Below are 16,876 nucleotides of genomic sequence, written 5' to 3' on the forward strand. Positions count from 1 at the left end.
AGGGGGCGCGCGGCCTGCCCTGGCTGGCCCTCCTCTTCTCCCTTAAGGCCCATGTAGGCCCAATAACCCCCGGGGGGTTCCGGTAACCCCCCGGTTCTCTGGTAAAATCCTGATTTCACCCGGAACGATTCCGATATCCAAATATAGGCTTCCAATATATCAATCTTTATGTCTCGACCGTTTCGAGACTCCTCGTCATGTCCATGATCACATCCAGGACTCCGAACAACCTTCGGTACATCAAAACATAAACTCATAATAAAACTGTCATCATAACGTTAAGCGTGCGGACCCTACGGGTTCGAGAACTATGCAGACATGACCTAGAACCATTTTCGGTCAATAACCAATAGCGGAACCTGGATGCTCATATTGGCTCCCACATATTCTACGAAGATCTTTATCGGTCAGACCGCATAACAACATACATTGTTCCCTTTGTCATCGGTATGTTACTTGCCCGAGATTCGATCGTCGGTATCCAATACCTAGTTCAATCTCGTTACCAGCAAGTCTCTTTACTCGTTCCGTAATACATCATCTCGCAACTAACTCATTAGATGCAATGCTTGCAAGGCTTAAGTGACAAATTCTAATCTCGAAATACGCCAACCCAACAAGTACCTTCAGAGACACCTGTAGAGCACCTTTATAATCACCCAGTTACGTTGTGACGTTTGGTAGCACACAAAGTGTTCCTCCGGTAAACGGGAGTTGCATAATCTCATAGTCATAGGAACATGTATAAGTCATGAAGAAAGCAATAGCAACATACTAAATGATCGGGTGCTAAGCAAACGGAATGGGTCATGTCAATCACATCATTCTCCTAATGATGTGATCCCGTTAATCAAATGACAACTCATGTCTATGGTTAGGAAACATAACCATCTTTGATCAACGAGCTAATCAAGTAGAGGCATACTAGTGAGACTCTGTTTGTTTATGTATTCACACATGTATCATGTTTCCGGTTAATACAATTCTAGCATGAATAATAAACATTTATCATGATATAAGGAAATAAATAATAACTTTATTATTGCCTCTAGGGCATATTTCCTTCAAAAGCATCTCTTCTTGCATTATTTCATGAGTTTCATATTTCTTTCTGATGGCAGACCTCTCGTCCATCCTTCATCGGAATCAGACGACTAAGACTTCCTTTCCTTTTCTAGACGGGCACGACGAAGTGCTTTGGTTTCTTTGTAGGAAGTAATCATATACACGTATATAAGTAGCTCAGAACTTATGATGCACGTTCTCTACAGCTGAGCAGGAACGAGAGGGGCGGCGTGTGGTGCGCAACAGCTGCATACCATCCAATGTGCTGACAATCAGTCAGGGGTGAGGAAAAGCACCCGCCTTCCTCACAAGTACGGATCGAACTTGGATTTGAAATTAACTAGACAAGTACAAGTCGAATCTAACTAATACTTTTATTTTGTTCCTTCTCTTTTTTAATTTCCCTTACTACTCCCCGGTGTGACACCCAGCTACAGTCGGCAATCCTGCTAGGCATGGTGTGGAGCATTCAATAGAGATTTGGGAAATTCGTAGAAGAAGGCATCATGGAAGAAGAGATGATTTGGGATTGGTGATCACTCGTGGCCTCCTCTAGGGTTGGTCTAGATAGATGGGAGAAAAGACCGGTCTCATGATTTTTTTCTCACCTTCGACTACTGATTCACAATATTGACCAAAGCAACAAGTTAGTCTGCAAAGGGTTAATCTTTTTTATCAAAACCATATTCTTTTTATCAAAACCATATTATTGCGCAAGCCTAAATGGATGAACACATGCCCTCAGGAAACAAGAGAGGATGAACCCAAAGCGCGAGGGTGTGTGTGTTGAGGCATGGTTCGCACCTAGCAATTTGGGCACTCGAGCCCCAAATGGGTCGGGCTAACCAGGCTTGCCCGTGTGCACGCCGGCACGGCCCGCCATGGGCTAAACGGGTCAGGTCCGGTATGCGTCACGCCCTGGGCCGTGCTTGGGCTGCTAGCCTGAGCACGCGGGCCGACACGGCACAGCCCGATTATGATTTTTTTTTGTTTTTTATACATCTCTATATGGCCCAACAAAAAAATAGGCTAAAAAGCCCGATGCGTCAAATAGCAGACAAACTAGCGGGCCTGACGTGTTGGTGGGCTGGCCCGATTAGTAGCTGGGCCGTGCCTGGGCTGTGACCTCCCGCCAGTGGGCCGGCACGGCACGGCCCGGCTATTAGTTGTGCCGTCACGGGCCATGCCGTGCCAGGCACGTTTACCGCGGGCTGGCACGGCCCGGCCCGTTTGGCCAGGTATGCTCCAGTGCATCTGACTTCGGGTCCTCGGCCCACGCTGCACAATTCGACTCATCTCAGCTTCTCCTCTTCCTCGTCGGCGCATGGCGCCGCCGCCGCCACCGCCGATAGACGCGCCTCTGCGGCTTCCGCCTCTCCCGGCGGACACCATCTTGGAGATCTTGTCCCGCGTGGGCGACGCCACCGCCGTCGTGCGCTGCGCAGCCACCTGCAAAGCATGGCGCCGCCTCATCCTGGAGCCGTCCTTCCTCTCCCGCGGTCGCGCCGGGCGCTCCGACCCCTCCCCTCTCCTCGGCTTCTTCTTCCTGGACACTTCCCAAAAGCTGCCCCGTCGCCGCCTCTACCTCCGCCGCCCCACGCGCTTCCTCCCCCTCGGCCCCTCTCAGTCGCAGGCAACCGCCCTCCCCCTGTCCCACTTCTTGCCGAAGCCGGACGCGGCCGGCCTCAGCGGGTTCGCCCCCGTCACGTCAGGCGCCGGCGGGCTCCTTGCCCTCCGCCGTTCCCCGGCCAGCTCGTGCGACCCCGTCAGGATCTGCGTCTGCGACCCCGTGGCCGGGACCTCCACCTTCCTCCCCCCTCTCCCGCCCACAACATCCCCCGAGAACATCGTCTTCCTCGACGCCGATGGCTCCTCGTTCCGCCTGCTTGCGGCGATGGACCGCCCAAATGGGATCCGCCTGCGCGTCTTCTCCTCCCAGACCGGGCAGTGGGGCACGGCTGTGACGGCCCAACTTCCTGGTAACATGGTGGTCCACCTCTGCTCCCCTGCCGTCGTCCACCGTGGTGCCGTCCACTGGATATGCGGCACCCGTGCCCTCCCGAATGCGGTGCACGCACTGGCCGTTCGCCCCGGCCAGGCCGATGTCTCGGTGTGCCGATTCGACCTTCCGCTGCGCGCAGGCATTCACCGCCTGAACCATGCCGCAGAAGCCGTTCGCCTGTTCAGTTCAGCTCAGGGGTGTCTCTCCTTGGTTCTCCTGGATGAACCTGTGAATGTGATCTCCATCTGGAACTTGGAAGACGACAGCACCCATGGCAACTCGTGGGAGCTTCACAAGATGGTACATCTGACGTCGGTGTTGCCGTCGACAATCCTTGATCCTTCTGCCGGGTGGGGGCTCTCTGTCGTAGCATTGTGCGACCAGAGTGGCTCCTTGTTCTTGCGTGCTGTGGGCGAGGGCGGCCTTTTTGTGCTCAACCTGGAGACGGAGGCGATGTCGAGGGTACGCAATGACCACTGCGCCAAGTTCCTATGCCCATATGTGGCGAATCTGAGTTCTTGCCTGGGAGCCATGAAGAATTTCTGATGCTGGACTCAAAATTCAGGTTTCTGAACACACTAGCTTAATGCATATTAAGAGATGAGTGCCGAGTGCGCAGTTCTGTTTCTATGTATTTTACTGGTCTACTCTTATCTGTGATGTACCACCTGTTTATTTTCATACCTGGAGGCTCTATACTGTTTAAAGTTTCATCAGCTTATTGTATTTGGCTTTGCTTATTGTAGTCTTCATTTCTAATCGGTGTCCTCTACTGCCAAACTTGAATTTGGATATGATTAGAGTTTGTATGTCCAGTGGGGTTCTATGATGCGAAACTGAAAGAAACAGGATTAAATTGCGCTTATTTTCTTCAATTCACTATGCCAATAATGCAATTTGCTGCTTCTTGGAAGGCAAGATTTTAGTTATCTAAGCCAATGTGAACAATAGAAGAAATTTTATTGTTTTGCATTCTGAGGTGACAACTCTTGTGATCGGGTAGTAAAAGAAAAAAGAACGCATAAAAATGGGAATTTGCCAGATTATGATTACTAGAGCTGACAGTTACATCATGTCTTAGAGTTAGTATGACACAGTATATGTTCTATTGTGACGCCCCGAGACCGACGCTTCAGACGCCTTCCATGTTTTTCGTTATCGACGTGTGTATTTATTTGTTTGTTGCATTCATCATCGCATCATACGCATTGCATCAGCATGTTTTTCTTAAACTCATGGTTCGTTCGTAGTTGCCGCGTTCACCCTTGCCTTCGTTGACTGATCCGAGTCCAACAGGGTTTTCGATTCCCTCTTGTCTGACCGTTTGACCCTCTCTACACTGTACTCAACCCCTCGCGCGCGTCCGAAAGTGTCCCGAACCCGATCCGCTCAGTCATCACCGTTGCATTCAGATCATCTCCTAACATCTGTAAAACATCTCCGTTTTCTTGATTGGACTTCCTAACCTATTTTTTCTCAGCCGCCCGATTCCGATCGTAGGGTCGTGATTTCCCCTAACCTAAATTCATGTGATATAAATATAAGTCCAATCCATAAAACCTAGGCTTCTTGTCCCATCGCGCCGCCACCCGCTCAATCCCCATCGGGATCCCACCTGTCCAAACCACCAACCAGCGCCTCCACCTACCAATCCATCGATCCACCCAACCAGAGCCCTCCCATGGCTCCCTTCGATTCCTCCCTCCTCCTGGCCGAGGAACCAGCGCCGCTCGTCGATCTCCTCGTGCCCGAGGCCTCTGAGCCGCTCCTCGCCGACGACTAGCAGGGCCGTCGCGTCCCTCTCCTCTGTTGATTCTTCTTCTGCTTCTTCTTTCCCCTGTCTCTCCCTCACATCTCTCTCTCCCGCTCTTGTGCTGCACAGGGAGCAACAACCGCCGCCCGTTCGTCATCCCGCTGCTGGAGCCGGCCAGCCGTCGCCCGCCTCCCTCTGCCGTCGCCGGGAACGGAGGTCCTCCGCCGCCCTGACCTCGGATCCGGTGGTTCTCTCGCCGCCCTCACACGTCCCCGTCGCCAAGTCCCCCGCGGCCTCTGTCTCTCTTTCTTCAGGGAGAACAGGAGCATGCCCCGCCATGGCCTCCTTGTCCCGGAGCAAGCTCGTCGGCGTCCTTCGTCCCCTGCGCCTCAAGTTCCCTCGCCCCAGCGCCGCTCCGCCTCCGCCCAGATCCGCCGCCTGTGAGTCCCACCTCGCCGTACCTGCGCCGCCGTGCCTCTTCGTCAGCCGCAGGAAGCCCCAGCCTCCTTCGCATCGCGGTAACCGCATGCTTCCAACCCCGCTGCCGCGAGGATGAGCCTCGTGCCCAAGCTGCCTCTTCTCACGCGCCGGTCAAGGATCCGGTCGTCCCCCGCCTTCCTGGACGTCCCTAGCTGACGCCAAGCCATGGCCGCGCGCCAAGCTTCTGTTGCGGCCGCCGCAAGAGACGGCAGCGCCAAGTCCTCCTCGAGTCCCCTGCCTCGGTTCCTTGCTCGCGCGCCAAGTTCCAGGTCTCCTCCGCCTGGATCGGCTCCTCCTCGCCTTGTCCTCGTCGCCGGGAGCTGCGCCATGGCCGCCCCGCCGTCTCCAGCGTCGCGCCCAAGTCCCGCCGTTCGTCACTCTGAACCTGCTGCTGCTGCTTCTGTTCTTCAGATACGAGAGCAGCAGCGCTTTGACCCTTGGTGTTGACCGCGCCACGCCAGCGCATGGCCCAGCGCATGGCCCAGCGCCCCTTCCAGCGCCTCTTCCATCGACCGGGCCAAGCCCATGGATGTGAGCAGCCCAGATCCTTCTGTTTTGGCCCGTGTTATGTTTTTTCCTGCCCAGCAATTTTAGCTTTATCCGGTGAATTACTGTTTTACAGAAAAACCCTTATGTTCATGCATTTAATATCTCACAAACCGTGCATCGGATTAAAATATTTTAAATATGTAAAATGCTTAGAATTTTATCTAGTTTCATAATATGCCACTTTTAACTATGTTTAAAATGCTTAAAATGCTCTTTGTTTAAATTTGCTCAAATGCCATGTTAAAATGATTTAATTCATAACTATTTAACCGTAGCTCGGAATTAAATAAACTTTATATGTAAATGGGGTGGAAAAATGCATAGATTAACATGTTGCACTTTATTTTCCTGTTTAACAACATTAAAATATGTTTTAGGCAGAACAGTAGCAAATTCGAAATATGCATATGAGGATTTTTCGGAATTGTTGTTTGTTATTTCCGGCCTCATTTAAACTTGCCTAAATAGGTAGTTTTGTTGTGCTTCACCCCTTGCCATGTTAATCAACATTTAATATTGTTGGGTACATAAACAAGAGTGAACTAAATAAATGTTGTGAAGTTTCGTCAATATGCAACTCGTTGCATATTGAGCTCCACTTAATTTGTAGTGTTGTTTGTTGCACTTTGCCATGCCATGCTATTTAAACCGGACATGCATCATACTCGCTTGTGCATCATGCCATGTTTATGTGATGATTGTTTTACTATGTTGCTTGCTTCTTTCCGGTTTGCTTCTCTCGTTAGCTTCGGTTTCGTTCCGGAGTTGTGAGGATTCGTTCGACTCCGTCCGTTTGTCTTCTTCATGGACTCGTTCTTCTTCCTTGCGGGATCTCAGGCAAGATGACCATACGCTCGAAATCACTTCTATCTTTGCTTGCTAGTTGCTCGCTCTTTTGCTATGCCTATGCTGCGATACCTACCATTTGCTTATCATGCCTCCCATATTGTTAAACCAAGCCTCTAACCCACCTTGTCCTAGCAAACCGTTGTTTGGCTATGTTACCGCTTTGCTCAGCCCCTCTTATAGCGTTGTTAGTTGCAGGTGAAGATGAAGTTTGTTCCTTGTTGGAACATGGAGATGTTGTTCCTTGTTGGAACATATTTACTTGTTGGGATATCACAATATCTCTTATATTATTAATGCATCTATATACTTGGTAAAGGGTGGAAGGCTCGGCCTTATGTCTGGTGTTTTGTTCCACTCTTGCCGCCCTAGTTTCCGCCATATCGGTATTATGTTCCCGGATTTTGCGTCCCTAACGCGGTCGGGTGATTTATGGGACCCCCTTGACAGTTCGCTTTGAATAAGACTCCTCCAGCAAGGCCCAACATTGCTTTTACCATTTGCCTCACCACCACCTACTTTTCCCTTGGGAGTAATTAACCCAAGGGTCATCTTTATTTAGCCCCCCGGGCCAATGCTTGTCTAAGTGTTGGTCCAAACTAGAGCACCATGCGGGACCGTCCCTTGGCAACTTGGGTTATGTTGGTACCTGTACGCTTCGCTTATCCGGTCGTGGCCTGAGACGAGATACGCGCGGCTACTATCATGGTGTTGGCACGCCGGGAGGTCTTGCTGGACTTGTTTTATTACTGTCAAAATGTCTTGTAGCCGGGATTCCGAGACTGACCGGGTCTTCCCGGGGAGAAGGAATATCCTTCGTTGATCGCGAGAGCTTATAATGGGCTAAGTTGGGACACCCCTGCAGGGTTTGAACTTTTGAAAGCCGTGCCCGCGGTTATGTGGCAGATGGGAATTTGTTATTGTCCGGTTGTAGAAAACCCGAAGTTGATCTTAATTAAAATACATCAACCGCGTGTGTAACCATGATGGTCTCTTCTCGGCGGAGTCCGGGAAGTGAACACGGTGTTGGAGTTATGCCTGACGTAGGTTGTTCTAGGATCACTTCTTGATCATAGTTGTTCGACCGTGCTTTTGCCTTCTCTTCTCGCTCTCATTTGCGTATGATAGCCACCAGATATGCTAGTCGCTTGCTGTAGCTCCACCTCACTACCCTGTCCTACCTTTAAGCTTAAATAGTCTTGATCTCGCGGGTGTGAGATTGCCGAGTCCCCGTGACTCACAGATACTTCCAAAACCAGTTTGCAGGTGCCGACGAAACCGTGCAGGTGACGCATCCGAGCTCAAGGAGGAGCTCAATGAAGATCTTGTTCTTTGGGTTGTTTCGTTTCAGTTGATCAGTAGTGGAGCCCAGTTGGGACGATCAGGGATCTGTGTAGCATTTCGGGTAGTCTTCTTTTATTTTGGTTCCGTAGTCGGACCCTGATTGTATCTGTATGATGTAATGCTTTATTCATGTTTTGTGTGAAGTGGCGATTGTAAGCCAACTATGTATCTCTTTCCCTTATGTATTACATGGGTTGTGTGAAGATTACCTCACTTGCGACATTGCTTCCAATGCGGTTATGCCTCTAAGTCGTGCTTCGACACATGGGAGATATAGCCGCATCGAGGGCGTTACAAGTTGGTAATCAGAGCCATCCCCGACTTAGGAGCCCCCCTGCTTGATCGAATCGCTGGCGTTGTTGAGTCTAGAAAAAGGTTTTGAGTCTTAGGATTATATATATCGGAGAGTAGGATTCTTTTTACTCCCCAGTCCCTTCGTCGCTCTGGTGAGGCATCCTGACGTAGACTTTTGACTCTCCTCTCCTAAAATTTCACTAAATTTTTTTTTAGGATCACGCGGGTATCTTAGAATCGTTCCGATGGTTTTGTGACGAGAACATTGTTCTTGGTGCCTCCTGACATTTAGGGGTTGTGGCAGTGTCCCGGGGAGTTGAGCTCCGAGGTGTTGTCGTCACAATTTTATCGTTACAGTTCTGGAATACCTGAGTTTCGCCGACATCGAAAATCTCTTTTGTACAGTTGTTGGTGAGATAACCCTGATAACCCAGTACTGAGGTGAGTGCGGGAGTATTGCCATAACTCGTATAATGGATGCTTTTCGAAGGTTGAGGTAAACGATTTCCGAAGGTTTCTTGGTTATGTGTTGAAGGATGGATACAGCTGGATCTAGGTATTGTTAGTTTGGGTGATATATTTTGTGTCCCCTGTATCCCCAACACCTGATTGCATAACCAGAAAGTTTCGGGAGTTTATAAGTGGGAATTCTAGTAGCTTATAGGATATCTTTTCGACAGATGTATGATTTGAGATTGGGGTCTAACGTCTAGTGGTCCGCCCATCCACGGCCGATTTACAGTGGTCGCAAGGCGTCTTAAAGAATCCTTGGCTATGCTGATTCGGGGACGTCTTGTTAGTCATTCGTGACGTCCGCTATACGTCGTGCCCGTGTGGGCCCCACCACGAACACTTTGGACGAAATCTCTATCATATGTTTGTTCCGGCTTATTCTACAAGCCAATCCTTTGTTTTGTTTTATTTCTGGTATTCGAGTTGCTTCGAAGTCAAGTGTTGATTCCATACCTTTTTCGTAAACGGTGTTCTCATACTACGATGTGAATACCAATCCTTCTTGATCATCAAGATTGTTTTGCCAATCCTTTTTAACCGGTGTGTCTCTCTTCAAGTGGGTTCGATCACTTCAACATTCGCAAGATCATTTATCAGTTCTTCTCAACGGTGTTTGCTTCATCCGTTCCATGTTGTCTTTGTTTTCCCGCCCTCCCACCCTTATTTCTTCAAGGACGCGGATTTCTTAATCAAGTATCCATTTTATTCATGAGAAGTCTCTTCATTCTTTTCTTTCAATGTTCTTATCCGGTGATTTTCTATGAAGATACTAACGGTGCTTCAAGTTTATCATTCTTCATTCTTTTTTCTTCCCCGGTGCACTAAATTCAAGCTTTCGGTGTTGATCATATCTCTTTCCTCGTCTCAAATGTTTTCTCATGCCGGTGCACCTCTTAATCGTTCAACTCTCGCTAATCTTTTGTTCCCAAATGTTGAAGAGATATCTCTGAAGATTCGTGTTTCCACTCCGCATCAATTCTAACTATTTCGAGGTTGTTACCTCATTCAAGCCATTTAATTCTACCGTTGCAATCTTTATTTCAAGCAACCCTTCAATGATGTTTCTTTCGAGTGGGCCCTAACCCACAGGTCTTTTCCCAGGATCTTACCTGACTCTTCTAATTTATCCCGGAGCTATTCCCAAATTCTTTTCCAAGCTTGACGTAAGAATGAATTATCATCAGCCATATTCCTTCTCCAAGATCACTTTCAAATTCTTTTCATCATTGGTTCAACCTTTCTAATTTTCATCCCGGAGTATCTCAACAATTCATTGTGGTGTTTCTCCTCGTCATTCTCGGATCTTGAAGAGTTTCCCTTAAATCTTGCTCCATTCTCTTCAAGATTCATGGTTCTAACTTCATAACATCCTCTCATAATTGTTTTCGATTGTGAGAATTCTTTTCACCCATCCGAAGCATTCAGGAATCTTTTCAGTTTGATTCTCCGGAGCCCATCATCTCAGAATTATTCATTCTCAGCATCTCATTCTCCAAATCTTACCGGTGCATCACTCAAGTATTCTCCAATCAGCTCGTCGTCTATTCGTTCACTTGTATCTAAATCCCCTCAAATATCTTCATTCGTTTTTCAATTCTTCCTGGTGAATTGTGCCTTTGCTACTTTCATTTTCAATTCTTATGGTGGTTCGTTCAAAAGTTCTCTTCCTTCGTTTTCATATAGATTCATTTGTTCTTTCCAATTCTACCGGTGGATCGTTGAAGACCTTCTCAAGTTGAGCTATATCTATCTTCATCCTTCCTACGAGAATAAGTAGTATTCCAAATCCGTGGATTGTCATCAATTTGAATTGGTGAAGGATATGCATAATGTAATTATTGTTCTTGTTTCAACCAAGTGATTAATTCCTTCTTTCGGAGTTTGTTCATGATGAATAAATTCTCGGTTTCAATTGTTTCATCTTTTCTTTTCCCGGAGTTCCAAGCTCTCATCATCACGAAGATCCATCTAAATCATTGCAAGGCTTCACCTTGTGTTTTCAACTTCTCTTTCTTTCTATCATTCCTTTTGTTTACCGGAGTTCTTCATGAAGGTTCTACATGATGGTTCATCAAGGATTTAATTCCTTCTCGAAGCGTTCATCAAGTTTCTTTTCAGAGGAGTTCAAGCATTATTCATCTTGCAATAAGGAGTGCAATTCTTTCTATCAATATCTTTTGAGGTGGTGTTATGTCACTCTTGACAATTTCACTTCGTGCTTCATGATTCACATGTTGTCAAGGATGAGGTATTTTAAATCCATCAATCTCTTCATTGGAGTTATCTTGGGTTATATTTCACCTAAAGCTTTCCCTAAGGATTGTTGCTTTTTATGGTGCTTATAAATGACCCAAGTTCTTCATTTGTCCTCCCGGTGAAAGAAGTTTTCATCTTTGTGTTGCTCTCAATCCAATCATTTGTTTCCGTTGGTGGCAGAAGCTCACCTCATAATGTTGAGATGTTTCCATAAGCCCACTACAAGCTTATTCTTTTCGTTGTTGGTTTTCCAACAACTCCGTTCTATCCATCTTTTTAAGGAGGCTCTTTCAAATTCAATTGTGATAGAAGTTGTTGTTCTCTTCTCTGTTCTCTTGATTCCACTCTTTCATTTGTCCCGAAGGCATTGTGATGTTTTCTTCGACCCATCATCTCATTTGGAGATCATGCTCTTTTCCTTGCTAATCCATTTAACCGGAGTGTGGTGTTCTCTTTTCAAGTTCTTTCCATCTTATCAAGTTTCGGCCCCCTTCTCAACCGGAGTGCTGTCTGAAATCTTTCTTACCCCTTGTGCCATTTTTTTTCAATAGTTCTGGAGGCAGTGTGTTGATTGATTTCATCAGGTGTCCTCTCATCTTGTCAAAATCATGTTCTATTCCTTCCATTTTCAGTCGGAGTGCTGCTCAAATTATATCAATCTTATTCCTTCTCTATCTAGTTTTAACCGTAGTGGTTTCAATATCTATCTTATCACTAAACCTCTTGGTTCTCGTCGTATCCCATGTTCCTCTTCTCTAACGGAGTGTTTTCAAGTTCGTTCAACTCCGTTGTGTTCTTTCTTTCAACTTTTCAACCTCTCAAGGTTCATGGTTTCACTCGTTTGTCAAAGAAGCAACTTTGTTTTACCTCTTCCTCTTCCGCTTTTCTCCGGTGCCATTCTAGATCTCGGGACGAGATCCTCTCGTAGTGGTGGAGTGTTGTGACGCCCCGAGACCGACGCTTCAGATGCCTTCCATGTTTTCGTTATCGACGTGTGTATTTATTTGTTTGTTGCATTCATCATCGCATCATACGCATTGCATCAGCATGTTTTTCTTAAACTCGTGGTTCATTCGTAGTTGCCGCGTTCCCCTTGCCTTCGTTGACTGATCCGAGTCCAACAGGGTTTTCGATTCCCTCTTGTCTGACCGTTTGACCCTCTCTACACTGTACTCAGACCCATCGCGCGCGTCCGAAAGTGTCTCGAACCCGATCCGCTCAGTCATCACCGTTGCATTCAGATCATCTCCTAACATCTGTAAAACATCTCCGTTTTCTTGATTGGACTTCCTAACCAATTTTTTCTCAGCCGCCCGATTCCGATCATAGGGTCTTGATTTCCCCTAACCTAAATTCATGTGATATAAATATAAGTCCAATCCCTAAAACCTAGGCTTCTTGTCCGATCGCGCCGCCACCCGCTCAATCCCCATCGGGATCCCACCTGTCCAAACCACCAACCAGCGCCTCCACCTACCAATCCATCGATCCACCCAACCAGAGCCCTCCCATGGCTCCCTTCGATTCCTCCCTCCTCCTGGCCGAGGAACCAGCGCCGCTCGTCGATCTCCTCGTGCCCGAGGCCTCCGAGCCGCTCCTCGCCGGCGACTAGCAGGGCCGTCGCGTCCCTCTCCTTTGTTGATTCTTCTTCTGCTTCTTCTTTCCCCTGTCTCTCCCTCACATCTCTCTCTCCCGCTCTTGTGCTGCACAGGGAGCAACAGCCGCCGCCCGTTCGTCATCCCGCTGCTGGAGCCGGCCAGCCGTCGCCCGCCTCCCTCTGCCGTCGCCGGGAACGGAGCTCCTCCGCCGCCCTGACCTCGGATCCGGTGGTTCTCGCGCCGCCCTCACACGTCCCCGTCGCCAAGTCCCCCGCGGCCTCTGTCTCTCTTTCTTCAGGGAGAACAGGAGCATGCCCCGCCATGGCCTCCTCGTCCCGGAGCAAGCTCGTCGGCGTCCTTCGTCCCCTGCGCCTCAAGTTCCCCCGCCCCAGCGCCGCTCCGCCTCCGCCCAGATCCGCCGCCTGTGAGTCCCACCTCGCCGTACCTGCGTCGCCGTGCCTCTTCGTCAGCCGCAGCAAGCCCCGGCCTCCTTCGCATCGCGGTGACCGCATGCTTCCAACCCCGCTGCCGCGAGGATGAGCCTCGTGCCCAAGCTACCTCTTCTCACGCGCCGGTCAAGGATCCGGTCGTCCCCCGCCTTCCTGGACGTCCCTAGCTGACGCCAAGCCATGGCCGCGCGCCAAGCTTCTGTTGCGGCCGCCGCAAGAGACGGCAACGCCAAGTCCTCCTCGAGTCCCCTGCCTCGGTTCCTTGCTCGCGCGCCAAGTTCCAGGTCTCCTCCGCCTGGATCGGCTCCTCCTCGCCTTGTCCTCGTCGCCGGGAGCTGCGCCATGGCCGCCCCGCCATCTCCAGCGTCGCGCCCAAGTCCCGCCGTCCGTCGCTCTGAACCTGCTGCTGCTGCTTCTGTTCTTCAGATACGAGAGCAGCAGCGCTTTGACCCTTGGTGTTGACCGCGCCATGCCAGCGCATGGCCCAACGCCCCTTCCAGCGCCTCTTCCATCGACCGGGCCAAGCCCATGGATGTGAGCAGCCCAGATCCTTCTATTTTGGCCCGTGTTATGTTTTTTCCTGCCCAGCAATTTTAGCTTTATCCGGTGAATTACTGTTTTACAGAAAAACCCTTATGTTCATGCATTTAATATCTCACAAACCGTGCATCGGATTAAAATATTTTAAATATGTAAAATGCTTAGAATTTTATCTAGTTTCATAATATGCCACTTTTAACTATGTTTAAAATGCTTAAAATGCTGTTTGTTTAAATTTGCTCAAATGCCATGTTAAAATGATTTAATTCATAACGATTTAACCGTAGCTCAGAATTAAATAAACTTTATATGTAAATGGGGTGGAAAAATGCATAGATTAACATGTTGCACTTTATTTTCCTGTTTAACAACATTAAAATATGTTTTAGGCAGAACAGTAGCAAATTCGAAATATGCATATGAGGATTTTTCGGAATTGTTGTTTGTTATTTCCGGCCTCATTTAAACTTGCCTAAATAGGTAGTTTTGTTGTGCTTCACCCCTTGCCATGTTAACCAACATTTAATATTGTTGGGTACATAAACAAGAGTGAACTAAATAAATGTTGTGAAGTTTCGTCAATATGCAACTCGTTACATATTGAGCTCCACTTAATTTGTAGTGTTGTTTGTTGCACTTTGCCATGCCATACTATTTAAACCGGACATGCATCATACTCGCTTGTGCATCATGCCATGTTTATGTGATGATTGTTTTACTATGTTGCTTGCTTCTTTCCGGTTTGCTTCTCTCGTTAGTTTCGGTTTCGTTCCGGAGTTGTGAGGATTCGTTCGACTCCGTCCGTTTGTCTTCTTCATGGACTCGTTCTTCTTCCTTGCGGGATCTCAGGCAAGATGACCATACCCTCGAAATCACTTCTATCTTTGCTTGCTAGTTGCTCGCTCTTTTGCTATGCCTATGCTGCGATACCTACCATTTGCTTATCATGCCTCCCATATTGTTAAACCAAGCCTCTAACCCACCTTGTCCTAGCAAACCGTTGTTTGGCTATGTTACCGCTTTGCTCAGCCCCTCTTATAGTGTTGTTAGTTGCAGGTGAAGATGAAGTTTGTTCCTTGTTGGAACATGGAGATGTTGTTCCTTGTTGGAACATGTTTACTTGTTGGGATATCACAATATCTCTTATATTATTAATGCATCTATATACTTGGTAAAGGGTGGAAGGCTCGGCCTTATGCCTGGTGTTTTGTTCCACTCTTGCCGCCCTAGTTTCCATCATATCGGTATTATGTTCCCGGATTTTGCGTCCCTAACGCGGTCGGGTGATTTATGGGACCCCCTTGACAGTTCGCTTTGAATAAGACTCCTCCAGCAAGGCCCAACATTGCTTTTACCATTTGCCTCACCACCACCTACTTTTCCCTTGGGAGTAATTAACCCAAGGGTCATCTTTATTTAGCCCCCCCCCGGGTCAATGCTTGTCTAAGTGTTGGTCCAAACTAGAGCACCGTGTGGGACCGTCCCTTGGCAACTTGGGTTATGTTGGTACCTGTACGCTTCGCTTATCCGGTCGTGGCCTGAGACGAGATACGCGCGGCTACTATCAGGGTGTCGGCACGCCAGGAGGTCTTGCTGGACTTGTTTTATTACTGTCGAAATGTCTTGTAGCCGGGATTCCGAGACTGATCGGGTCTTCCCGGGGAGAAGAAATATCCTTCGTTGATCACGAGAGCTTATAATGGGCTAAGTTGGGACACCCCTGCAGGGTTTGAACTTTCGAAAGCCGTGCCCGCGGTTATGTGGCAGATGGGAATTTGTTAATGTCCGGTTGTAGAAAACCCGAAGTTGATCTTAATTAAAATACATCAACCGCGTGTGTAACCGTGATGGTCTCTTCTCGGCGAAGTCCGGGAAGTGAACACGGTGTTGGAGTTATGCCTGACGTAGGTTGTTCTAGGATCACTTCTTGATCATAGTTGTTCGACCGTGCTTTTTCCTTCTCTTCTCGCTCTCATTTGCGTATGATAGCCACCAGATATGCTAGTCGCTTGCTGTAGCTCCACCTCACTACCATGTCCTACCTTTAAGCTTAAATAGTCTTGATCTCGCGGGTGTGAGATTGCTGAGTCCCCGTGACTCACAGATACTTCCAAAACCAGTTTGCAGGTGCCGACGAAACCGTGCAGGTGACGCATCCGAGCTCAAGGAGGAGCTCGATGAAGATCTTGTTCTTTGGGTTGTTTCGTTTCAGTTGATCAGTAGTGGGGCCCAGTTGGGACGATCAGGGATCTGTGTAGCATTTCGGGTAGTCTTCTTTTACTTTGGTTCCGTAGTCGGACCCTGATTGTATCTGTATGATGTAATGCTTTATTCATGTTTTGTGTGAAGTGGCGATTGTAAGTCAACTATGTATCTCTTTCCCTTATGTATTACATAGGTTGTGTGAAGATTACCTCACTTGCGACATTGCTTTCAATGCGGTTATGCCTCTAAGTCGTGCTTCGACACGTGGGAGATATAGCCGCATAGAGGGCGTTACACCATCATGTCTGGGAGTTAGTACTGTATACACAATATATGTGCACACAGTTTTCTATATCTAAATAGCCAGTCCTCACTACTAGATTTCTCTGCACATGTGTGCTTCCATGTTGTAATTGCTAGACATCATCATAAGTTGTGTGCGTCATGCAGTAGATATTTCCATACTGTAAAGTTCAATTAGAAATCTGTGGAGTTTGATTTTGATGTCTCTAATTTGTTCAGAAATGGGAATTTTAATTTTTAACGAACATCCAAAGTATGATTGTTAAGCTGAGGTCAAAACCGAAGCCCTGAAAATAACAATATCATTCTCTTATACTAGATGATTCCCCGTGCGTTGCTGCGGGAACCCCATGTTCAAAAATAGATATATAGTCACGGGAAAAAAGGTAGTTGATGGTGTAGCAAATACATTGGCACATATAATAGCCTGCCATGCGAATTAGCAAGTGCCTCCGGTATATTGCCGAATAGCATAAATGATGTAAGGATGGTTGCATTAACGATTCTAAAACTGAGATCGCATGCACATCAGTAGAACAACTGGTACATACAATCTGCATTTCTGATACAGTACAGCAAACATGTTGTACATTCGGTAATTCTCTTGAAAGGCAAGGAATGATCTGAAGTAGTTTGCCTTTCAACAATACAACACAAAATGTCGAAAAAATAGAGTATT

At 47.8% G+C, this 16,876-nt stretch overlaps 1 protein-coding gene across 1 annotated transcript; it reads left to right on the forward strand.

Moving 5' to 3' along the window:
- The first annotated feature begins 2,261 nt into the window (after positions 1–2,261).
- LOC123116336 (uncharacterized) lies at positions 2,262–3,942 on the forward strand. The gene has a single exon (XM_044537301.1). The coding sequence runs from the start codon at positions 2,390–2,392 to the stop codon at positions 3,611–3,613; it is 1,224 nt and encodes a 407-aa protein (XP_044393236.1). The 5' UTR covers positions 2,262–2,389; the 3' UTR covers positions 3,614–3,942.
- The last annotated feature ends 12,934 nt before the right edge of the window (positions 3,943–16,876 follow it).

Source organism: Triticum aestivum, chromosome 5B (assembly GCF_018294505.1).
Source record: "Triticum aestivum cultivar Chinese Spring chromosome 5B, IWGSC CS RefSeq v2.1, whole genome shotgun sequence".
Taxonomy (NCBI): Eukaryota; Viridiplantae; Streptophyta; class Magnoliopsida; order Poales; family Poaceae; genus Triticum; species Triticum aestivum.